General features: G+C 37.6%; 4 protein-coding genes across 7 annotated transcripts; 3 read left to right on the forward strand and 1 right to left on the reverse strand.

Moving 5' to 3' along the window:
• Positions 1 to 128: 128 nt before the first annotated feature.
• Positions 129 to 2,785, forward strand: nme5 (NME/NM23 family member 5). The gene is made up of 5 exons (XM_059516139.1): positions 129 to 516; positions 865 to 1,070; positions 1,425 to 1,525; positions 1,607 to 1,725; positions 2,583 to 2,785. The coding sequence occupies exons 1-5, from the start codon at positions 373 to 375 to the stop codon at positions 2,667 to 2,669; spliced, it is 657 nt and encodes a 218-aa protein (XP_059372122.1). The 5' UTR covers positions 129 to 372; the 3' UTR covers positions 2,670 to 2,785.
• Positions 2,786 to 3,315: 530 nt separating this feature from the next.
• LOC132109793 (heterogeneous nuclear ribonucleoprotein A/B-like) lies at positions 3,316 to 7,314 on the forward strand. Of its 2 annotated transcripts, XM_059516136.1 has the most exons (9): positions 3,316 to 3,464; positions 3,694 to 3,939; positions 4,279 to 4,447; positions 4,529 to 4,687; positions 4,948 to 5,103; positions 5,213 to 5,300; positions 6,009 to 6,173; positions 6,276 to 6,361; positions 6,623 to 7,314. In XM_059516136.1, the coding sequence occupies exons 2-8, from the start codon at positions 3,722 to 3,724 to the stop codon at positions 6,344 to 6,346; spliced, it is 1,026 nt and encodes a 341-aa protein (XP_059372119.1). In that variant the 5' UTR covers positions 3,316 to 3,464; positions 3,694 to 3,721; the 3' UTR covers positions 6,347 to 6,361; positions 6,623 to 7,314. The 2 variants fall into 2 exon arrangements, with proteins under 2 accessions (XP_059372119.1, XP_059372120.1); XM_059516137.1 differs by lacking the exon at positions 6,276 to 6,361.
• Positions 7,315 to 8,103: 789 nt separating this feature from the next.
• Positions 8,104 to 12,480, reverse strand: LOC132109796 (eukaryotic translation initiation factor 4E-binding protein 3-like). The gene is made up of 3 exons (XM_059516140.1): positions 12,183 to 12,480; positions 9,256 to 9,429; positions 8,104 to 8,651 (listed from the first exon to the last, which is right to left on the reverse strand). The coding sequence occupies exons 1-3, from the start codon at positions 12,313 to 12,315 to the stop codon at positions 8,620 to 8,622; spliced, it is 339 nt and encodes a 112-aa protein (XP_059372123.1). The 5' UTR covers positions 12,316 to 12,480; the 3' UTR covers positions 8,104 to 8,619.
• A 695-nt stretch (positions 12,481 to 13,175) lies between these two features.
• hnrnph1 (heterogeneous nuclear ribonucleoprotein H1) lies at positions 13,176 to 23,150 on the forward strand. Of its 3 annotated transcripts, none has more exons than XM_059516142.1 (11): positions 13,176 to 13,389; positions 13,806 to 13,903; positions 13,993 to 14,148; positions 14,862 to 15,005; positions 15,636 to 15,774; positions 17,280 to 17,458; positions 19,064 to 19,167; positions 19,272 to 19,407; positions 20,388 to 20,471; positions 20,556 to 20,654; positions 22,391 to 23,150. In XM_059516142.1, exons 2-11 carry the CDS (start codon positions 13,819 to 13,821, stop codon positions 22,483 to 22,485), a joined length of 1,221 nt encoding a protein of 406 aa, XP_059372125.1. In that variant the 5' UTR covers positions 13,176 to 13,389; positions 13,806 to 13,818; the 3' UTR covers positions 22,486 to 23,150. The 3 variants fall into 3 exon arrangements, with proteins under 3 accessions (XP_059372125.1, XP_059372126.1, XP_059372127.1); XM_059516143.1 differs by having other exon boundaries at positions 13,177 to 13,389; positions 20,556 to 20,786; XM_059516144.1 differs by having other exon boundaries at positions 13,177 to 13,389; positions 20,556 to 20,658.
• Positions 23,151 to 23,295: the final 145 nt, after the last annotated feature.

Raw genomic sequence — 23,295 nt, forward strand, 5'->3', positions numbered from 1 at the left:
TGACTGTTTTTTTTTACAATTTCTCTGCCTTTAAAGTACAACAGAAACGCAAATATGCGAATCATTGAAATAGGTTTGAATAGCCGCTAGATGGCGCGACTGTGGATTTAATTTATTCGACTGTTGCCTAGCAACAAGGTCAACAAACCGGACTCAACGGTGAGGACGAGACATGAAACACGCTTGAACCAAATGAACTATTTTACTGTTGTAAGGAAACATTAATTGTCTTTCCATTCTTGTAAACGTTTTTCACTTTATAATTTGGGAAATGTTGCCTTGGCTGTTCAAGCAACTTTAAATGTAATTGAAAGTCCACCACCTTAAAACTGAAAAATATCGTTAACACTAACTTAACGTTAGCTGTTTGAAATGGAGTGCGACAGTCCTCAAAAACAGATGCCTGCACCTCGTATCTTCGTGGAGAGAACCCTGGCTTTAATCAAACCTGATGCCATCCACAAAACTGATGAAATTGAGGATCTTATTCTTCAATCTGGCTTTACAATTATTCAGGTACGTATTGATCGGACACGTCACACATGGCATGTGATTTTTTTTTTTTGTACAATACAATTTTTCACAAACTTTACGCATAATGTGAATTATTTACGTGCTGAATTGACAATCGCTGATTCTGGTCATTTTGTAATCTGGAGGGTGTTTAAACCATGGTCATGCTAGTGCTTTTCGTGTCATTGGCTCCATAAGATAAACCAAAAAAATGTAACTCGCTTGGATAAAGGCGTTTGTTTTATAAATAAATATAGCCTTATCAACTAATAGTTAATATTGTGTAGCCAGTGCTTTAGTTTAAGAAGTTTAGATTCGCATCGTTCTTAATTTGATTTTTCCATTTACCAGAAAAGAAGACTTCAGCTAAGTCCAGAGCAATGCAGTGATTTCTACGCTGAGCATTATGGGAAGCTGCATTTTCCCCATTTGACTGCCTTCATGAGCTCCGGACCGGTTGTTGCTCTAGCACTGGCCCGACACCAGGCTATTGCCACCTGGAAAGCCATAATGGGACCAGTCAGCAGCATAAAAGCTAGAGAGACACATCCTGACTGGTAATGAGTGGCACTGAAAGAATCTTCTGTCTATGCAGGTGGTTTAATAATAAAATGGACTTAAAGTAATTTTTTCATGTATTGTAGGGAGAACTATCACAGTGCACCAATAACTGTGCCTTTTAAATGCCTGGCAAAATAAGATGCTTTAGTTGGATTTTATGGACTTCAGGATAATAATTTACAAAACCAGTGTTCATTGCAATGCCTGAATCAATCACATAGCTCATTTGTCATTACAACAAATCTATATTTATTATGCATGCTGTAATATATGTAGGCTAACAGTCATATTTCTTCTTTCTGGGAAATACACCTCTGGGCACACATCCTCAATGTGAATGCCACCCTCAGTCTGAGAGCGAGATTTGGCACGTGTGACCTGAGAAACGCTGTGCACGGCAGTGAATCCTTCTCTGCTGCGGAGAGGGAGATCAGGTTCATGTTTCCCAACTGTGAGTCAATCCAACCTTGTCCAGATGAGTTCAGTGAACAGGATATGAAAGAGTACTTTTGGTCTTTGTCATCTGTTTCAGCTGTGATTGAACCTATTCCTATGGGAGATGCTGCCAAAGATTACCTGACCCGGTACGTCAACCCAACACTTCTCACCGGACTGACAGAGCTGAGCAAGAAAAAGCCACTGGACCCTTTTGTACGTGTCTCTTTTGATTTAAAAGTCATTCCGACAGATTTGGAATTAATTGAGGGCAAATAAATAATGACACAATTGTAATTTTGGAAGTATTTCTATAAAATTGTTCAACCGGTTTCCTGTCTTTTGACACAGAATAAAGGACGATTGATCTTAATCCAAACCTTCAGAATGTTGTTTAAAACTTTTAAGTAGGAATGGGATGCTTTTGATCCAAAAAAAAAAAAAAAAAAAATCAGAAGTATATTGATCCTAGCAGATGGGTTGATTTCACAAGCAAAATATAATACATTTTTACAACTGTTTACTACAAAACCTTCCAGGTTATTAAATGCTTTACATTTCGGTAGCGTACAAAAAAAAAAATAATAATTTGTCCCCATAAAATAATCCCACAGCAGTTAATATCAAACAAAAATGGCCATTTATTGCTGAAAATTAATTACAATGACTGACACAATCAACAGAGATGAACCAGTCAAAAGAAGTTTGAAGAAAACTATTTGCATCACTTATTTCATGAATATTTGTTTTTATTTATTTGCTGTTGATCAGGTGAGGGGTTGATTGTTTAAAAAAAGCTGACTATGGAAAGGGATATTTATATCCTTTTATTGTGCTGTTCTGCTTCTTCAAATAAAAGACTTGGACAGTTCTGATCCAGATTAATCTTTTTTTTCTGGATTTCATAATACAGTAGTCAACATTTTAGGTGAATCAAAAAAGTTAATCAAAGTTGTCCTATGACAATAATGCATTTAGGTTTTAGGACAACTTGATGAAAGGTTTTGATCCACTTCAAATGTTGACTCTTGTATATCGATATAATATTTCTGCGCTGTTATTTTTCTTTACAGACATGGCTTGCAGCCTGGTTGATGAAGAATAACCCCAATAAGCCCAAGATATCTGATGGAACAGTAGTAGAGGAGGCAGCAGTGTGATTTATTTTTTTCTTTCCTCAATCAAGAAGAATCGACCAGCAATAAGTTACTGTATTGCTCCATTTTGGATGTCTCATTTGAACTGTTTTATAAAATAAAGTTTGACAATTTTGTCTAGCCCTTTTTATTGTGCTGTCCTAATGTGTAAGTTCTGAATTATCATGGTTAATTTAAATTGTAAGATACATTTTCTAATTTACAGTATCCTTCTGTCACTGATTACTGTAACAGTGGAAACATATAGCATTATTCAGCATCAAATAAAATTGTTAGATTAAAAAAAATACCCTTCTGGTGGTGATAAATATTTAATTCACTTACAGTTTTGAAAGTGAAGATTATCTGATCTAATAGTGAAAAAATTAAAGGCCTATTGCTAATGCAGCTGTAACCTCCTTCCTATTATTATTTTCACTAAACAGACAAAAAAAATCCAAATTCAAGCGCCTGTTTCTTGCATCATCTGCTTTATAGCTCCCTTCTTTTTAAAAACCCTTCTCCCTTAATTTAAAAGTGGTAAACAACACGAACAAGAACAAAAACACTTCTTCCCCCTACTCGACACGAAGGTTCACAAGAAGCGCGTTTGGGGGAGGGTTTCTGTGACGTGAAAGCGACGCGTTTGATTGGCTATTACAATGATAGGCGTTCAAAGCCAGCAAATCAAATGCGCCCTTACTAAACTTCCTTTATCTTTCATCCAGTAATATAAATCCAACCGCTTGTCGGCGCAACAAGGAAGGGCCCACACCAAGGAAAGCATTCCACGAACAGTTTTCACTTGCTGCTTTTACGGTAAAGTATTTACGTGTAAATTATGAATTTGTTAGCCTCCGTGTACGTATTAGTTGCGTTAACGCTTATATTAAATTATAGCTCAGTAACGCTGTGTATTTATGATGTAGGAATACGAAATGTTTATGTTCTTGTTGCGTATGAGAATGCAAGCGCCGCTGTTCAAAATGGTGGTTCAGATGCATTATATAAGGCGCTTCCTTTCGTAACCATTTCACTTTCGCTGCAGTTTTAGGTTTTCACATTAAACTACCACCATGTCAGACGCCGAGCAGCAGTATATGGAAACCTCAGAGAACGGCCACGAGGACGATCTGAACGGAGCCGGGCAGTACGAGGAGGGCACCGGGGAGTTGCAGGCCGCGGCGCCGGGAGACACCGGTGCAGACGACACGGCCGGGGACGAGGAAGACCCGCAGAATGGCTCATCGGACGGGGGGCAAATTGATGCCAGCAAAGGAGAGGAAGATGCGGGGTAGGTTAAAGGCATAATTGTGCAAAATGTTGGGACTTTACAAAAGTCCTTTGTTCCTTCTCGTCTTTGTTGGCGCCATGTGTCTTTTGAAGGGGGATGGGCGCGCGACGGTGAATTGAACACGGAGAGGGGCTTTAAAATGCACTCATAATTGTTTCCTAAAGCGAACGTTTTTGTATTCTTGTGCGCTAAATTAATATATCTGTGGCGTGTTGTAGTTATTTCTATTTATTTGTAGAAATAGAGGGTTTTAAATGCAAGAAATGTGGACATTTATTAGATGTGTGATACCACGCCCCCTCCTGGTCTCACTTTCGATCTTCTGCTTCGTTTCCTCAGGAAAATGTTTGTTGGAGGGCTCAGCTGGGACACTAGTAAAAAGGATCTTAAAGATTACTTCTCTAAATTTGGAGAGGTGACAGACTGCACCATCAAAATGGACCCCAACACTGGTCGATCAAGGGGATTTGGGTTTATTCTTTTTAAAGAGCCAGCCAGTGTAGACAAGGTAAGCTTTCATGCTTACGTAAAACCCGAAGTCTTGTGATTTCTTCGATGGTAAGCTAAATCGTTGTTTCTCTTTGCACAGGTTTTAGCCCAAAAAGAGCACAGACTTGATGGACGACAGATCGACCCCAAGAAGGCAATGGCCATGAAGAAAGAACCTGTTAAGAAGATCTTTGTCGGTGGCCTGAACCCTGAAACTACAGAAGAGAGGATCCGCGAGTATTTTGGTCCCTTTGGCGAGGTACTGAAGCACTCCTTTAGAGATTAAGCAAGTTTAACAAATCCTGGAAAAGATGCTTTGGCTTGTGTTGGTGTAATTAGAGTAATTGTAATGTAATTACTGTATGTTGGCCATGTCAAGTTTCTAGATTGATCTTTGCACATTTTCTGTGCATAGTTTTTTTTTTCGGACTTTTTTTTATTAATAGATGTTTGTCGTTTTGGATGTTTCATTTTTTTTTTTGTACACATTTGTTAACATGATGATTTTTGCCACTGCAGATTGAGACTATTGAACTTCCAATGGATCCAAAGACGAATAAGAGGAGAGGGTTTGTCTTCATTACCTTCAAGGAAGAAGAGTCTGTCAAGAAAGTTGTAGAAAAGAAATATCACAACGTCAGTGGAACCAAGGACACAACTGGAAAAGAAGGCCTTGTGAGTGGTCCCAGTGTGAAGTTCAACTTGAAATCACTGATAGATGTGACGCATATTCTGCCATTATGATTTCAATCACTCATTTAATTTTTTTCTTTTTTTTCCCCAGTGTGAGATTAAGATTGCACAGCCGAAAGAAGTGTACCAGCAGCAGCAGTATGGAGGTCGTTTCGGAGGAAGAGGAAGGGGGCGTGGAGGTCAGTACCCCTGCAAGCTTCACTCCTGTTGGACTGTCTCACCCGCCTCTCAAACTGTAGGCTGCATTAGTCTGTGCAGAGTTTACATAGATGACTGCATGCTCATGTACAGAGATATGCATTAGAAAAACAACTGAGGCATGTCACTTATTTATAAAGAGCTTCATACAATGCAAATTGTTTCAAAACCACATAATAGTAATAAACCGGAAGATAATAATCAATACTGGGAACTTCAAATATGACCAATATAAATGCAGCTCTATAAAGGCCGTATTCATTTAGCCAAGTCAGTTCAGTGTTGATTCAGTTCAGTAACTAAAGTTACTGCAGTTTTGGAACAAGTTCAATTCTGCTATAAGTAGCTCTGCAGTAGATCGTGTTTATGACTGAGGCTGGTTTAAACACACTGATGAATCTGAATTTCTGATAACTTCATAGAATAGAAATTTGTAATGCATGGTCTTGTCGGAATTTATTTTTGCCCTATTGCAGGTATTTTAATGTAATTCCTCTTGCGCATAAGTCTTCAGATGTAATCTATCTTAAAAGCTTTGGCTGATCTCAGATCTGTTCAATCTAAATCCGTTCTAATGCCCCACAAAGCTTGAGTAGAGACCAATCGCTTTGTGGTTTTACTAGTTTCTTACAGATATCAGCACATTACTATGCCATGATGTTTAAAAATGGTTTGATTTGGTTTTATAGGCCAGGGTCAGAACTGGAATCAGGGCTACAATAACTACTGGAATCAAGGCTACGGTAACCAAGGTTATGGCTATGGCGGCCAACAAGGTTATGGTGGATACGGAGGCTACGGCAACTATGATTACTCGGGTGGATACTATGGTTACGGCGGCGGATATGACTACAGTAAGCACTGATTGTCCTTGGGGTTTCCTCCCTGCCCCCGTCAGGTTCTTGTGAATGCAAGGGACTCAAGTTCCTTTCTCTGCTCTTTTCTTACCCCCCTAGACCAGGGCAATACAAGCTATGGAAAAACTCCAAGACGTGGGGCTCACCAGGGTAGCTACAAGCCATACTGATCATGTGTAGTGCAGGTATGAATTTTAATTGTATTTTTCCCACCACTTATGGTAAGGTTAATTTGGTTGTGTTGCTCCATAACTCAGTCATCTCCATTTACCCAGCCCAACTAGAAGGCAGATAGAGCGATCCGATTGGGGGTGGGTTTTTGTGGTCCAGTAGGGTTGTAGCAGTAGATCATGACAGGCCCCCCATCTCTTCACCTCATTTTTTTTTCACATGTTAACAGTTTACATGGATTCATGCAGCTAAAACTCTCTTTTCTATGTTTGAAGGTCGTAAAGCTACCGAGCAGGAGCCAGCGGTCTGGTCACAGTGAACATTGGGGTCTTTTACTTTTGGAAGTTGGCGGAATCTGGACTTCTGCTTCATTTTGTACAGAAAACATAAGGAATTGGGGGGCACAAATGTCACTTCTCACATTTGTTTTATAATTTTTTTTTCGTTGTGTCCTTTTTACATTTCCAGAGATGGAAGTGTTATTTTTTTACTGTACTTTTTGGTACCTTTTTGAATCTAATGTTATTGTGTGGTTGTATTTTACATCATGGCTGTGTCTACCACATCTAGGCTCAGAGCTCTCAAAATGCTTTCAAAATAAGCAGGTTGTTAATTTTTCTTTAGTGCTTCTAGATTATTTTTTTCCTGTGCTCTGTGTTGCAAAGTTGCATGGCTTCAAGAAGAGATAAAGGGATTTCCTTCCGATTGTAAGCTTGTCCATTGAAATCTGTTAGTGGCCAGTCTTTGTGACTACCATATTTTTTTTCTTAATTTTTTTCCCTCTACTGCTTTTAGGGAGATTTCCTCCCGTCTTGTTAGATATTTAAGAGTGGCTTTAATAGTGATTCAACTATACCTCAAAACATACACAGGTAACTGTAACAAGATTCTTTCTCGAAACACTGGATACACATTCCTCCAGTGTCTTGGACAAATGTCAAGAAATAAACTTGATTTTTAAGATGTCTATTGTCTAAGTCTTTTGCTTTCGATTTTCATAATTATCTTCCTCATCCAACAAACCCTAGTTTGCATTTAAAGAATTTAGAATGACTATCTAAAAAGTGCTGGAAAGATTTAACATTTATTGTACAAACTGACAGTGAAAACTGGGTTGTTGTGAAGTTATGCTCGGACAGTCACGATTGTTTTATAGAGGCAGCTGGAAGTATAAAAGAAGAGGTCACTGGTTAAACTAGGCCCGTTTGTATCTAAAGCTGATGGTAATAATTTGTTTTGGAACACAGCTTCGATGGAAATGCATGGATAAAGCATCTTGTTCCAAACTTAACCTGTTATATAAAGAGAAAAGTTAGGACGGCATATCTGCATCTTTCACTTCTGCTTTTGTTAAAACCTACAGTTCTATTTAAAGCAATGGCAAACTTTTTACATTTTCATATTTCTAAGTGTTTTTCCCATGAGGTGATCTATGAAGTGGATTTGGAGTGAGTTTTAAGTGGCATGACAGCGTGTAGTTACAGCATCTACAAGCAGAGGCCATGCTAACCAGCCTATAGATAACCTATAGATTCTGTATATAGGGTACACACTACTGTTTAAGTTTAGTGTTTTTTTTGTAAGTAGTACATTTTTAAGAATGCATGTAACTGATTTAAGGTGACAAAGACTTGTATATTTCATTAAATGCTGTATTGCATTTTCCACAAAAGCAAGTAGCACAATGGTTTTCAAAAATTTTCAGAAAAGTTTCCTGATATTTTCCAAATAAACTCTTTACCAGATCAAATGACTATTTATTTTTTCTCTTTTTTTATATTTTTTATTTCATTCAAAATAATAAAACCTGAGGAAGTCCAGGCAAATGAAACACCAGGAAAACCCTGAGGGCACACAATGGTGTACATTTATATTCTGATGTGCTTTTTTAGGTGAAACACCAAATTTATGCAACAGACAGTCATTTGGCATACGGTCCATCTTTACCATTAAACAAGAAATTAGAAATTGTGCCATGGTTTTGCCCAGATCCCGCACAATGCTGCATTTTTTTAAAATAATAAAAATAAAAAATACCATATGTACAATAAAGAAATTTAAAACACTGCCACTTGTCAAAGAATTGTGTTTTCTTCTTCTTCTGGTAAACACAACAAATACTTATAAAAAAAGAATAAGACACCCTTTGGGCGTTTAGCTCATTAAAAAGCCCTGTAATCTGGTGAATATGTAATGTCTGCTGATCGTGGGGTAAGCAGCAACATCCCGACAGATTTAATAGAGAATTCTCCACAAGAGGTAGATGAAAGACTCAAATGTCCATTTCAAACTGGTTGTCTTCAGCTAAAAGAAAAAAAAGAGGTTGATTAGAGCGTTTCTTTGAGATATTCTATGGAAGCCCGTTCCCAAAACAAAAAAACAATTGTGACACTCTCTCAATTTTCTTGCAATTCTGACTTTGTCTGAATTCAGAGTTTCAATCTTGCAACTGTTTGACTTATTTCACAATTATAACTTTTTCCTTGCAATAGCTAGTTTATCTCGTAACCTCAGAATTCAGAGAAATGAACTCCAAATTGCATCTTCTTTTTATTTATTTTTTTTAATGTAATTGCAACTTTTTTCTTGCAGCTCAAACTTTTTACCTAGCAATTTTGAGTTGGTCTTGGAATTCTGACTTTATATCTCTATTTTAACTCTGAGATTATACATCACAATTTTTAATTTATCCTCGCAATTGTGAGATTATATCCTGATTACATCTAGCCATTCTTTTTTTTTTTTTTCAAATAAAAAAATGTAATTGCAAGACCAAACATAGTCCAGACAGGATTTTCAAAAAAAAAAAATTTTTTTCGGGAGAAATCAGAGGGCTTTAAGTTTCCTGGAAATATCATTGAAGAACAGGTTTTCTGTTATTTTTTTCTGGAACAGACATCAATTTTACCTGCCAGATCCTTCTCCTCCTCCAACTCCTCTTTGAGTTCCTGCAATTTGGACACTGGATGGTGTGAAGGAACGGTCACTCCAGGAATCTGGGGCAAACAACAGGGTGGGGTCCGGGCAATGGGAGAGTTCCTGCAGTCCAGGAGGAACTTCCTGTCATAAATGATCCGAGTTCCTGCATGGAGGAGGGATAGAACGTATATTACAGCCATCAGACAGCAAGAAAAACATTTACATTCTAGGTACAACGTGCAAGAAAAACAACAATTTAGGATTCCAGCCATGTTTAAGCACTCAAACACAGACAATAAAATGTGACTGAAGAGGATTTCTTGAACAGCAATTCTAATCTATTTAACAAGACAAAAGAAAGATAGCAAGGAACTTGATGTGCCACTCAACACGTCAGCACTATCAGATTGCAAACAAAAGACTGAAACGTTTGACATCTCACATGTGAAAAGAAGCACTCAGGCTCCCACAATGAAAAACGGGGTGAACTGAATTGCAGGACTCAGCACCTCCCATTTTAGTTCTAGGAAATATGAGCACATCTGCACGTGAGCAAGCAGAGCCGAGACATGAGGGCACCACGATGTAGCAGATGAACATGTTGTGAAGAAACCTGTGGAGCTTAAGTAACCCCGGTTAGGTTTGTTCTGACTGCTAGCATGTGCTAAACGTAGTGCCATCTCTGTTGTAGCTGAAGCTATACTGTACCCAACAGTCCTACCAGTGGATGAAAAACATGTTATGCAATCTTTTGCCATTTAGTTCAGTGTGTTCTGGACAAGAGAGAGCTGAGTGACGGGGGGAGGGGCAGGGTGTGGACGGAGCTGGACGAACAGTGGTCTCAACTGTACGCTGCTCTGCTCGGAGGAATGCAGAGAGACCAACCCAACAGTTTCAGTGGGACTTTGTTCAGCTGGAGCATGTTTTGTTCCCTGATTGCTCTTCAGCTTCTTAGAATTCAAGATAGTAGAAGTTTTTAAATCACAGGACAATTAAATATAGCGCAAGTGTGCAATTTTTGCAAATTGTGACATTGTGTTAATTTATTTGTTATTTAAAGAAACAGTACAAAAAACTACCTAGTTCTGTACGAATTTTTTCACCCCCCCCCCCAAAAACGAGTTATTATATATATATATATATATATATATATATATATATATAAAAAGAAGAGAAACCTATTATTAGGTCATTGTTGTTGTTTTTAATCATTTTAATTGTTGGGAGTAGTGTGTAATGTAAATATTGTGACATGTTCATGACAATTAAGCACAACTTTTACAAAATTGTTAATTAGTTATTACAACGAACTTAAAACTTTTGTTGTTAATGAATTGTTATATATAGGCCTGGTTTCACAGACAGGGCTTAAACTAAGCCAGGATTAGGCCATAGTTCAATTAGGACATTGAAGTAGTTTTTATAAATGTGCCTTAGAAAAAAAAAAACATTACTCATGTGCATCTTGAGACAAAACAATGGAACTGATATATTTTAAGATAACTAAGTTCAAGTTTCTTTCAGTTGAAGCAGCTCAGACAGGCATTTTAGTCTGGGACTATGGTCTTGAGCCTTGTTTGTGAAACCAGGGTATATTATGTATGAATCATTGGTTTATGTATTAACACAATGCCAAAAATATTAAATGGACCATTAAGCATTTTATTTCTTTCTGTATTTTGTTTGTAAAAGCTTTACCGAGATTAACTGTTTTAGAGATTTACTCTCTCTCTCTTTCTATATACACATACATATATACATATATATATATATATGAATGCAGATGTCTCTGATCTGATATTTTGCTTCCACCCTGAGGGAAACATCCATGATACAGTGGCCCCAATGAACCCATTTCCCCGAGCACATAGAGTTCTGTTATTCCTGAAATCCACAGCAGCTGTGGAGGAGGAGGGGTGTTTCTAAGAATTGCCTCCTCCTCCTCTGCATGTGCTACAGTTACAGCCACATGCGAAAGATATTCTAGTGAGGGACAAAGGAGATTGAGAAACATGTGGGGTGGAGGGTCCTGCCCATTAAGAAAAGGGGTCAAGCATTTGTTTTTCGCAAGATAAGATTAACTCAATGCCTAGTATCATATGGGACATGCAAGTTGCAAATCAGATAACCAGACATTGTTACATAACAAGAATGGCAGTTGGGCTATCTTGCTGCAGACAGCCTGCCAAAAATGATTAACTTGTTGTTCAAAACAAACGTTTGTGTAGCAACAGGAATGCACACTATATATCAGATCATTACAATCCAATAAAATGAACATAGGTTTTTATTTTAATGTATTTTGTTCAAATGCATGCCCATCCTCTAACTTAATGCATGCATGCATAATAAATAAAATACAGTGTCTTTTTGCAAGTCAATCAATATAGCAAGGTTAAAAAGTATTGCAACAGACTTTCATATTGCTTAAAATAGTTGAGATTGTGCAGTTCAACACATGGTGAGTGGCAAGGTGGAACACCATTACTTCAATCAGTTAGAAATGAGATTTAAAAAAAAATAATAATAATAATTCACAATCATATACGACAATCATTCTCATGCAAAAATATAAAAGATTTAATAATGCTTAAGGGGGAAAAATGTATAAAGTATCTGTGTGTTTTTTATGTGTAAAGAAGGGGATGGCAACATGTCTCTCCAAAAATGTTATGCACACTACTGAAATAAAACCCAGCCTAAACTAGACCAAGATGGTTTGTTGGTCTTGGCTGGACAACATGGTCTTAGCTGGTTTAAGTTGGTCTCACAAACTGATCAACTGAGCAGTGCACAAAACTCACCTAAAACCAACAAAAAGACCATGCTGAGAGAGCTGAGATGAATATTTTATATTCCTCTAAATCCATGTCCACCAACCTACAGTAACTGTACAGGCATGAAGCACAGTCTTACCCCCTGGTGTGGTGGAGAAGAGTGTTCCTCCAGGGGTCTGGCTGTAGCAGTCTGGGAGCTGGGACCAGTCTTTGAGGTGCAGGACACGCGTGGGAATGGGGCAGCTCTTGCTCTGCTGTGTGTCGGCGGACATCGTGGCTGAAACGCGCTGTGTGCTCTGAACACTCGTCTATATGAAGTGTTTGGTTAGGATGAAACTTAGCTCAAAGTTTCAACAACATAAAAACGTCAACGTTATTTCTAGCGTGTTGCAGACAGGGCTGGTCTCGTGATCTGTCTGTCTGCTGGGGTGAGGGGTATTTAACAGCAGCTCAGACTACGTGACTCGCATCATGTGATAAACGACACTTGAGCAACAACAAAAACAGGCGCTGTAACATACAGGGTTGCCAGATCTTTCGGGGAAGTTGATTTGTTTTTTACAAAACTTCTGCCAAGGATTTGCATTTCCACGGCACTTAGACAAATATATGTAAATATGGAAGCCAAGTTTCTACAAATATAAATAAATAAAAAAATATTTCGTTAGTTATAATAATAATTATGACATTAAAAATCTATGAGATAAAAATCAATCTTTTTTTTGTAAATTGAATTTTGTTAATTGAAAAACAATTAAATTAATAATAGGGTTGTAAATGCAGCCTTTATATTAGGATACATATTGTATATTTCTCAGAAGAAGAAATTTTTTTTTTACAGTCCTGGCAAATGCGAATATAAACCTTTTTTCTGTCTATGATATAAACAGAATCTGTTCAAAGGTGTGAAATGTTTAATTCGTTTAGGATTCTTCGTATGTAAATAGTAAAATATAAGTTAGTGATAGTGATAGAGATAGAGAATGTACTTCGTGTACTGAAATAAATATGGCACACCTCTTTTTTACAGTCTGTGTGACACACTAAATGTAGGTACAGAGTATACTGTGTCGTGTAGATTTAGAGTACTGTAATGTCACATCCCAAACAGAAGGTGTCGCCAAAGGCCTCTGTAGTTTCTCAATCCGCCTCAGGTCAGGGAAGAGCGACGTTTATCGCTCGTCCATACGTGAGCACACTTCAGCTTCTCGCGTTTTATTATTAATTTATTTATTCTCGACATATATAAGAAGTTGTATGGTAAAATACGTAATTAAGGGGTAGATAAATCACTACACTTTGTTTCGGTTGAGTAGAGGAAGCGTCTTTGTAGGGTTTATCAGAAGGTATGCGGTTCAGCTAACGTTAGCTCGCAAAGCTAACAGTTTCGTTTCCTCACTAAAGAGTTTCACTCATTTATTATGTAAATAACTTTGCTTTTCACAAAGAGCCTTGTTCTATGCTTTAAAGGGATTTTCTTGTTTTTTAGTTTTGACTGAATAGAGAATGAATTGGAAATGTTTAGGTACATGATTGATTAAATTAGCTGTAATTAATAGCTGGCCCTGTTTATTTATTTATTCTGGCTGAGAATTTTACTGTAACATTATATGTTTTAAGTCTGGAGTTTACCATGCAGACATGCTTAATTTGATATGCACATGAGTGTCTGAAATTCGGATCACTTTAAAAGAAATATTATTTTTCGTGTTATATTTTAGTGAATTAAAGAGCCACTGTCCTGTATATTGTGTTTTTACAGGGTTGTGTCCAGCATGGCGGATGGAGAGGGTTTTGTGGTGAGAGTCAGAGGTTTGCCGTGGTCCTGTTCTGTTGATGAAGTTCAGAGATTTTTCTCAGGTAAAAAAAAAAAAAACATCCTCTGCTTAAATCTTTTCCAATTAGGTTTTATTCTTTACCTGACTAATTCTAGCTAAATATCATCTCAGAGTGCAAAATTGCCAACAATGGGACAAGCATACACTTCACATACACACGGGAAGGGCGACCAAGTGGAGAAGCATTTGTAGAGTTCGAATCAGAAGAAGATCTTAAAATTGCGGTGAAGAGAGATCGTGAAACAATGGGCCACCGTTATGTAGAAGGTAGGCAGCTGCTTTTGCCTTAGGATCCTTAAAGGAATAATTCACCCAAAAATGAAAATTTGCTTAAAATGTATACACCCACACAGGCTGTCCTTGTAGTTGAGTTTGTTTCTTCATCAAAACAGATTTGGTGAAATTAAGCATTGAATCACTTGCTCACCAATGGATCCTTTGCAGTGAATGAGTGCCGTCAGAATGAGAGTCCAAACAGCTGATGAAAACATCACAATAATCCACATGAATCCAGTTCACAATTAATGTCTTGTGAAGTGCTAAACTGTGTGTCTTTAAAGTCGACATAAACATATTTGTTTAGAACTTTCAGACCTGGCTTGATCTGTGCATATTTCTCTCCTGATTCAGACAAGGCAGAGGCAATGGTTTGAATAATAAAAAAAAATGTCTTGATGGGTTTGTTTCATACAAACTCACAGCTTTTCTCTTCACAAGATGCTAATTGATGGAGTCATGTGGAGTACTTGTGATGTTTTTTTATCAGCTGTTTGATCATTATAGCGGCACCCATTCACTGCTGACAACAAGTGATGTAATAAATTTCTCCAAATCTGATGAAGAATCTGAATGCTGATGAAGAAACAAACTCATCTACATCTTGGATGACCTGAGGGTTTTGGGAAATAATTTCTTTTTTGTTGGTGAACTACACTAAATATTTCAAGATAAAATACTGATCGATTCACATGTGCTTTCAGTATTCAAATCCAATAGTGTTGAGATGGACTGGGTTTTGAAGCACACTGGACCGAACTGCCCGGACACAGGAGGGGACGGCCTGGTTAGGCTTCGTGGTCTGCCATTTGGATGCAGCAAGGAGGAAATTGTCCAGTTTTTTGCAGGTATGTCCGATAGGAATTTAGAATTGCCCTTTTTACTCAAAATTAAACAATAAGCCACCATTTAGCTTAGGTTTATTTTTATTTCATCGGACCATCATTTGCACTTAAATGAACTTTGAACATTTAAATTAAAGAGCTCAGTTTCAGTCATATAATCTTTAAAATTAGGAATAGTTGAAATTTGTATTGAATTTTAAGAATTGGACCATCCAGAAGGACCAAGATGGGTCACTTTTTATCCAGCGTTGTCCGTTTATGTAATTAATAGAATTTGTGCTTTCTTTTTTCTTCTAAATTAAACTGCCTCAGCCCTTTTTGTATTTTTATATACCTAAGACACAGGTGCACAACAATCTAGGTACATTTTGGGGCTTACCAAATAAACACGAGATGGGTTGAGACAGAAGCTCAAGAGGCATTTGATTTAAGTGACCCTTCTTTTTCTTGCGCAAAATTATCCGTAAATTGTGCCAGAAAAGGTTCAAATGTATTGTGGCCCCATTTGGAATGTTTATCTAGTACCATTGCTCATTTGACATAAAGAGAAACCCATAGAGTAATTTAAAATCTTGTTAATGGGCTTGTGACTTAATTTGTCCCCCACTGGGGTTATCTGTCCTTGGGTTGAAGGGTTGGAAATCGTGCCAAATGGGATAACATTGCCGGTGGACTTCCAGGGGAGGAGTACGGGGGAGGCCTTCGTGCAGTTTGCTTCACAGGATATAGCCGAAAAGGCTCTAAAGAAACACAAGGAAAGAATAGGGCACAGGTGGGGATGGCTGGTTGGTTGCCTGGATACGTTGCTTTTCTTATGGTGTTCACCTCAATAAATCATCCACTGCAGAAATGGCAAGATATGACCACAGATGATTGACGGCAAACACAAAAAATACAAGGAAGATGAGGTCCAGAAGCCTTAAAGATTATGTATTATTAGTGCTGAGTGAACCATTGAGTTGCACTGTAGATTTAGGCCCCGTTTACACTAGTACTGGGACTGGTAACTGACTTCTTGTTTACACTTACGTGCATGCCAATTGTGCATGAATGGTCGGTGATGTGGTGTAGACGGAGACAGTTTCTGAAACACCAATGTAAACGCAGGTCGTTTTAATTCTAAAACGCTGTTTTAAAACGAAAACTCTCTAGTGTAAACGGGTCCTTAGAGAGACACTTTTGAGACAGTTTAGTGAATTTTGACTCATTTACATGAGCATTCAAATCATTATGGGTTGTAAAAGGCAGTTATATCAGCCAGATGTATTAAAGTTGCAGTAGAATTTCTGCAAAACTATTTGGCAAAAAGCGTTCATGGTAAACTGTGTATAGTGTAGCGACGTATGAAGCACTGTTCACATAGAAGACACTTTCAAACAGCTTTCTGATGGTTGTAGTGGATTCATAAAAAGCATCAACCTTTTGCAAAATCTGCAAGGGGAAATCTTTTGTCCTCACATGAAATTCATGATCAAGTGGATTCCTATGAAATGACTGGATTTCATCTGTAATTGCACCTTAATCAACGTATTAAGTACGTATTTTGACTTGTTATATGTTTGACGAGTAATATTGTGAAATATTATTACAATTTAAAGGGATAGTTCACCGAATTAATTTTGAATTTTCTTCCTCACCACTTCACTCTCCAGTGTCACACAATTCTTCAGAAATCATTCTGATTATACTGAAATATGGTGATTTTGCTGCTCAAGGAACATTTCTTTTTATTTGAGATGTTTGACGTCAACCCATCCCTGTTACCGATAGGCTAGTCACATGTTCACTCAGCACTAAGTTTTATGCAATAGGAATCTCTCAGTTTTTCTACCATTTGAAGACTTCAGATCACGAGGACCCAGTTGAACAGGTAATACAAAGTTAACCCTAACAGTCTGAAGTGCTTTGCTAGCAGAGAACGAAAGCAGCATGTCAGTCCAATAAGACCCAGACCACAGTAACACATTGCCAGCTGCCTTCGGGTGACCATAAGAAAAGTTTTTTGTAATTAAGGGTTAAATGAAACTCAATATTTAAGGGTTCTTTATTTTCTGTCTCTCTCTGTGTCTTTATTTTTATTTTTTCGGAAATACTGTTATGTAAAGTCACTGAAAGCAGAGGCTGACTGTTAATTAGTGTCATCCCAGACTCATTCTAACTAAGGGTGTTTGTTCATTAGACCCGTTTTCAGACAGCCCTTATTTATACTGCACGCAGGAAATGCTCTTGTCTGTTGCCGGTAGACCCTGGTGCCATTACTCTGCATTTATGTCCTAGGTATATAGAGATCTTCAAGAGCAGCCGAGCGGAAGTGCGTACACATTATGAACCCCAGCGTAAGGTCATGGGCATGCAGAGACCGGGCCCCTACGACAGGCCTGGAGGCGGCCGCGGCTACAACAGTATGGGCAGAGGAGTCTCCTTTGAGAGAACGAGACGTGGAGGCTACGGTGGAGGTGAAGTATTTTTGGTTGTTATCAACATCGCTACAAATACTGTTAATAGAGCTTAATAGTATTAAACTTTGAGTATGTTATTAACATTTCTACAAATTCTGTTAGATAGAGCTTAATAATATTCATTTTTGAGTATTGCTTTAATATATCTCACTATTGTTCAAAAGTTTGGGGTCAGTAAGATTTTGTTCTAAAGTATTTTATTCTCACAAAGGCTGCATTTATTTTTTCAGTAATATGGTAAAAGTGTTACATGATCTTTCAGAAATCATTTCTAAAATGCTGATTTTCTGCTCAAGAAATATTATCTTGAAATGATGTAAACATTATGCTGCTTTATATTTTTGTGGAAGCTGAGATACTTTTTTTCAGGATTCTTTAATGATTTATATTCATTTAATAAAAATATAGTCTTTATATTAAATTATTTTCTGTTACTTTGGATGAGGTACTGCCTTGCTGAAAAAAAAGTGTCAATAAACAAAAATCTTGATGACCCCAGATACATTTTTTGTGGATGTTTCATTTTTACAGGGTTATGTGATTGATAGAAGGTTAAAGAACATTTGCTGTCACTTTTGATTTAATGCATCCTTACTAAATTTAAGTATCATTAGAATCATAAAAAAAAAGAAAAAAGTATCACAAACTTTTGAATGGTAGTTTGCAAATAGATAGAAATGTAGACACTATGGCACTCGGTTAAAGTAGTTCCAAAATAATAGTTGCAGATTTGGACTGCTAACTGAATGGTTGTAGTTTCAAACCTTATGTGATTTCAAGGAACTTTCCTTGTAATAAACTGTTTTACATCACTTTAGATAAGACCGTCTCTGATAAATGAAGAATAAAGGAATAGTTTTACTATTTCAGATAAATCTTTGCAATTTGCCCTGTTTCTGCAGCTTCCTGTCAAGATGCTTGTGCACAGTTAAAGGGTTAGTTCGCCCAATTTGCAAAATTATGTCATTAATAACTCACCCTCATGTTGTTCCTAACCAGTAAGACCTCCGTTCATCTTCGGAACACAGTTTAAGATATTTTAGATTTAGTCGGAGAGCTCTCAGTCCCTCCATTGAAACTGTGTGTACGGTATACTGTCCATGTCCAGAAAAGTAAGAAAAACATCATCAAAGTAGTCCATATGACATCAGAGGGTCAGTTAGAATTTTAGTTAGAAATTTCAGTTAGAAACATTTTGGTCCAAAAATAGCAAAAACTATGACTTTATTCAGCATTGTCTTCTCTTCCGTGTCTGTTGTAAAAGAGAGAGTTTAAAACAAAGCAGTTCATATCCGGTTGCGAACGAATCATTCGATGTTACCGGATCTTTTTGAACCAGTTCACCAAATCGAACTGAATCGTTTTAAACTGTTCGCGTCTCCAATACGCATTAATCCACAAATGACTTAAGCTGTTAACTTTTTTAATGTGGCTGACACTCCCTCTGAGTTCAAACAAACCAATATCCCTGAGTAATTCATGTACTCAAACAGTACACTGACTGAACTGCTGTGAAGAGAGAACTGAAGATGACCACAGCGATAGGCTTATCAGGCAGAATATTTTTTTCTTAACTTGTACTTGCTCTTATTTGCCTCAAAGATGGCCGTTATGGAGACGGCAGCTCCTCCTTTCAGAGCACAACGGGACATTGTGTGCACATGAGAGGCCTTCCATACAGAGCCACTGAAACTGACATATACAATGTGAGTCCTTATTTACACGTTTATTTCAAGTATCTGTTAATACAAAGCATTTATTTGATTACATATGTCCTGTTCACTGTCTTTCTCCATATTTTTTTCGCTAGTTCTTCTCTCCACTGAACCCAGTGCGTGTTCACCTGGAGATCGGCCCTGATGGAAGAGTAACAGGTGAAGCGGATGTAGAATTTGCCACCCATGAGGACGCAGTGGCAGCCATGTCGAAGGACAAAGCCAATATGCGTAAGTGTTCGGAGAGGAAATGGAAGTAAAACTGAAAGATTTTTATTAAAGGGATAGTTAACCCAAAAATGAAAAGTCTGCAGTTTGTTTACCCACATCCTTTAAAATATCTTATTTTGTGTCAGCAGATAGTCTAGAAGAAATCCAGGTTTGGAACTACTTGAGATTGAGTAAATTATGAGATAAATAGTTTTTGAGTAAACTGTTTAAATTCAGTCCTATTAATGGGTCTTGAATGTCTGGATTCTTCTATTGAAGGAAACTCAACACCTTAATAAAACTTTGGTTATGATGGATGATATTCTGGAGCCTAAAGCCCAAAGTATACTTTGTTTTTGTACGCGTTCCCTAGTGTATGCAAACAGTCGAATGTGCAGCCTTTCAAAATATTCTCCATTTGATCGTGTGAACGAACGCAGGCGGTTGACACATGCACTATGGAAATGCATATCTTTGTCCAGCATCTGTTGTATTTTTTCCCTAGAAGTTATGTTCGATAAAAATGACTTTGTACTCTTTTACAAACCCTCTGACGCAAGCACTTGGCAGCCACAGCTGTTTATTGTTGTTGCATTCTGACATTTTGTTGTTCCGTTCCTTTAGTTTCTTATTCCACTGTAAAACAACGGCCTGGGGGCAGTGCTGCCACCTTGTGGAACAACTGATTAGTGCAAAACCAATCAGTGTACAAAGTACGGGCGGTTACAAAAATCACACGGTGCCCATACTATTCTGATGATTAAAATTCACATCACGCACTGTATGCTGACCCTTGCGTACATGTAAAAACTGAAGTATACTTTAGGCTTAACCGACAGTCTTTTTTTGGTTTATAAATCACAAAAACCTTTTAAGAATCCACTTAGCATTTAAACCGGCAGACGACACAACTGCAGCATATCCTTGTAATAAACAGAACGTTATCTTCTGTTGGAGTGGATGCTAAATACATTTTGTTATCGGTCTTTATCCTCATGTAGAACATCGCTATGTGGAGCTGTTCCTAAACTCCACGGCAGGGGGCGGAAGTGGAGGATATGGTGGCCAAATGATGGGCGGTATGGGTAAGACCCCTTCTTCACCTCTCCTTCAATCATTAGTAACTTGTACTGAGCAGCTCTCATAAATGCATAATTGTGGCTCTGCAGGAAACCAGTCATCGTACGGACACAGCAGCCAACAGATGGGCTCTGGCTACAGTGGAGGTTATGGTAACCAGAGTGGCATGGGGGGCTACAGTGACTACAGTGAGTGTCAGCTCTTCCGTAGCTCTGCTAGCCGGTTCCCTGCCAAATCCTATCGCCCTTGGACCCCTAGGGGTAGCTGTTTGTAATGCCTGATTAAAAAGCCTTTCGTGTTATCCTGTTGTAGCTGATCAGGTAAATACAATCACAATTAAACAGTACTTCCAATGCCAATAATAAAAATTCTATAAAGTTTGTCTGGATTTTACATTGACTACTTACATAATATCTTTCTGTTGAATAAATGTGTACCTTTTAAATATCAATGTTCACATATTTAACAGAGAGCACACTTCAGGTTGCATGTAAAATGCGTAGATTATGGTGATGGTTAGCTTACTAACCAAAAAAAGGCATTTGATAAATGACATCATCTGTGTCCCAATTCAGGGGCTGTATTCTTTGAAGTCTCTGAAGGCCAAACCAAATTTTGTTTAAATGGGATGGTCTCGCTAATGGTGGATTGCTGCTGTTGCACAAAAAGATGCAGTCTCTGAATTAGGACATCCAGAATTTGTACACAGGATATATAATTAAAGAAAAAAAATGCTAATGTTTTTATTGATTGCATTGTGCTGGTTTATTGATGCATATTGCTGGTTAAGGCTTAGTATTTTAGGATTTATAATTGGGTTCCAAATAGACCATCCAGAAAGTTCTTCAAGCTGCTGGAATCTTTTAGGGGTCCAAGTGGGTTAGAATTTGACGCATCGCTCAAGGCCCTATCACATGACCTCCATCACAGTCTCCCAATCATCAAACCAGCGTTATCTCTGACACTGCATCGCATGCACTTTAAATGATGTAATGTTTACACCCAAAGTTTAAACGGTTTCACCTTTGACCCCATCTGACTATTTAAACTAAAGTGCAGTTATTGATTGCCAAACAGTTCACCTGATGTATTGTTACATGGCTTATGCCATTAACTAAAAACAAACTAAACGGGTGCGTTTCCCAAAATCAACCATGGCCGCAAGTTCTGTGTTACTAAATAGAGTCTAATGGAACTTGCGATCATAGTTAGCTAACAATGCTTTAATGAATGATATATCTCTTATGATGCCGCTTATTGCTTTTGTTTGCTAAAATAACTGGGTAAAAATGTTTCCTTAGTGTTCTTATTTATTTTTGCTAAATCTGCAGTTTTTTGTCTATTTATCTAATTCATTTATCTCAATGAACTGGGTTTAGTGTTTCAACCTATTTAACTTAAGTTTTTAACCTTTTTTTTGCTAAATCAGCTGGTTTTAGCTTTTAAAACTTAATTATTTCAAACAGAACCCATTTAAACATAAAGCTTATAAAACTACTTCAAACTTTTTGGCTAGGTTTGTTCAAGCCAACTTAAAGATTGTCTACAAACTTTAACTAGTTGCTTTTCATGTGGAATTTTGAAAATGTTGCATAATAGTATTGAGGTGGTATTATAATTACTAATGATTTATTTTATTTATATATATATATATATATAAAAAATTTTTTTTAAATACTACATTAAATTACATTAAAATGAAAACTTGGCAGCTAGCTGAAATATTTTATTTCAAGTGACAAATGTTTTTGTAATGGTTGTAATGTTTGTAAAGTTAACTATAATAACCATGTAAATCACCCATCCATGACAAACCTGCATTGCTTGTCATGTGACCAGGCCTTGAGAGTCGTAGTATAAACGGTGATTCTTTGCGCACTGGGAACTCCCTGGTCCTAAAATGTGTATTTCTTTCTCCTGTCAGGTAATCAGGGCGGAATGGGGAGCAGTTACTACGGTGGAGGGAGCCGCGGGTCCATGGGAATGAACGGCCTCATGGGTGGAGGCTGGGGGATGTAGCCTCCAGACCTTTCAGAGCTTTATAACCTTCATTTGAACAGTGTCCTCTTTCATTTGTTTGTTCTTTGTTCCTTGCTCCCTTCTAAGTTGTGTTTGGAGCTGTACACAACCTAACTTCTTTTTCCCTTTTGACATGGTTGAAAACAAATCCGTACTAAAGGTAGTAATTTATGTTAAAGAGAATTTTATTTGCTGAAATGTGACACAGCCCATGTATCACACTGGAGAGGTGCCTGTAAATCTGTTATTACAGTAGAGTATTAAAGAGGTGATTTGTTTCCTCTAAGGGCCAACTTTCTCAAAGCCTTTCGTACAGCTTGATATCTTTGCACATGGAGGTCTAACTCTTATCAGTGATTGTAGCATCATATCTTAAACGTTTGGCTCCTGCAAAGGTGTTTTGCATGTACTTAATGCTTACTCCAGGCTGATCGTTTAAAGAGGGTTTAAGTTTAGGAAAAAAAAAAAAAATTTTGTATAATTTTAAAGCATGGTGGGAAGTTGACAGGTTTCCTTTTAGATGCATGTTATTGTTTGCATTTGCTTTTTTTCCCATGCATTGTATCACCTGTGATTTCAGTGTAGTGGACAAATGTCCTCATGGCTTCACGGATGGATTAATACTTTGAGGCAGTGTTTATTAAACCGTACACACTTCTATAAAATCTTCGAAACTTCATTACAGCTTTATGAACAGAACAGGAGACAAAAGAGGGTACAACACAGGAAACTGTCATACAATCTAAAAGACATTTTCAGATTCAGAGAGCCTTGAGAATTTTATATAAAAAAAATGCTTTTCTTTTACTG

The sequence above is a fragment of the Carassius carassius genome, chromosome 29 (genome assembly GCF_963082965.1).
Source record: "Carassius carassius chromosome 29, fCarCar2.1, whole genome shotgun sequence".
In the NCBI taxonomy this organism is placed as follows: Eukaryota; Metazoa; Chordata; class Actinopteri; order Cypriniformes; family Cyprinidae; genus Carassius; species Carassius carassius.

Excerpts from the sequence above, each read along its gene's own strand:
- hnrnph1 (XM_059516142.1), top strand. The coding sequence starts at position 13,819 with ATGGCGGATGGAGAGGGTTTTGTGGTGAGAGTCAGAGGTTTGCCGTGG. Across the intron at positions 15,006-15,635 it reads AATTGTCCAGTTTTTTGCAG|GGTTGGAAATCGTGCCAAAT; the intron begins GTATGTCCGATA and ends CTTGGGTTGAAG. Across the intron at positions 20,655-22,390 it reads GGGGGGCTACAGTGACTACA|GTAATCAGGGCGGAATGGGG; the intron begins GTGAGTGTCAGC and ends TTCTCCTGTCAG.
- LOC132109796 (XM_059516140.1), bottom strand. The coding sequence starts at position 12,315 with ATGTCCGCCGACACACAGCAGAGCAAGAGCTGCCCCATTCCCACGCGT. Across the intron at positions 9,430-12,182 it reads CTTCTCCACCACACCAGGGG|GAACTCGGATCATTTATGAC; the intron begins GTAAGACTGTGC and ends TCCTCCATGCAG. Across the intron at positions 8,652-9,255 it reads GGAGGAGAAGGATCTGGCAG|CTGAAGACAACCAGTTTGAA; the intron begins GTAAAATTGATG and ends TTTTTCTTTTAG.
- nme5 (XM_059516139.1), top strand. The coding sequence starts at position 373 with ATGGAGTGCGACAGTCCTCAAAAACAGATGCCTGCACCTCGTATCTTC. Across the intron at positions 1,526-1,606 it reads CAGGTTCATGTTTCCCAACT|CTGTGATTGAACCTATTCCT; the intron begins GTGAGTCAATCC and ends CATCTGTTTCAG. Across the intron at positions 1,726-2,582 it reads AAAAGCCACTGGACCCTTTT|ACATGGCTTGCAGCCTGGTT; the intron begins GTACGTGTCTCT and ends TTTTCTTTACAG.
- LOC132109793 (XM_059516136.1), top strand. The coding sequence starts at position 3,722 with ATGTCAGACGCCGAGCAGCAGTATATGGAAACCTCAGAGAACGGCCAC. Across the intron at positions 4,448-4,528 it reads AGCCAGCCAGTGTAGACAAG|GTTTTAGCCCAAAAAGAGCA; the intron begins GTAAGCTTTCAT and ends CTCTTTGCACAG. Across the intron at positions 5,104-5,212 it reads CAACTGGAAAAGAAGGCCTT|TGTGAGATTAAGATTGCACA; the intron begins GTGAGTGGTCCC and ends TTTTTTCCCCAG.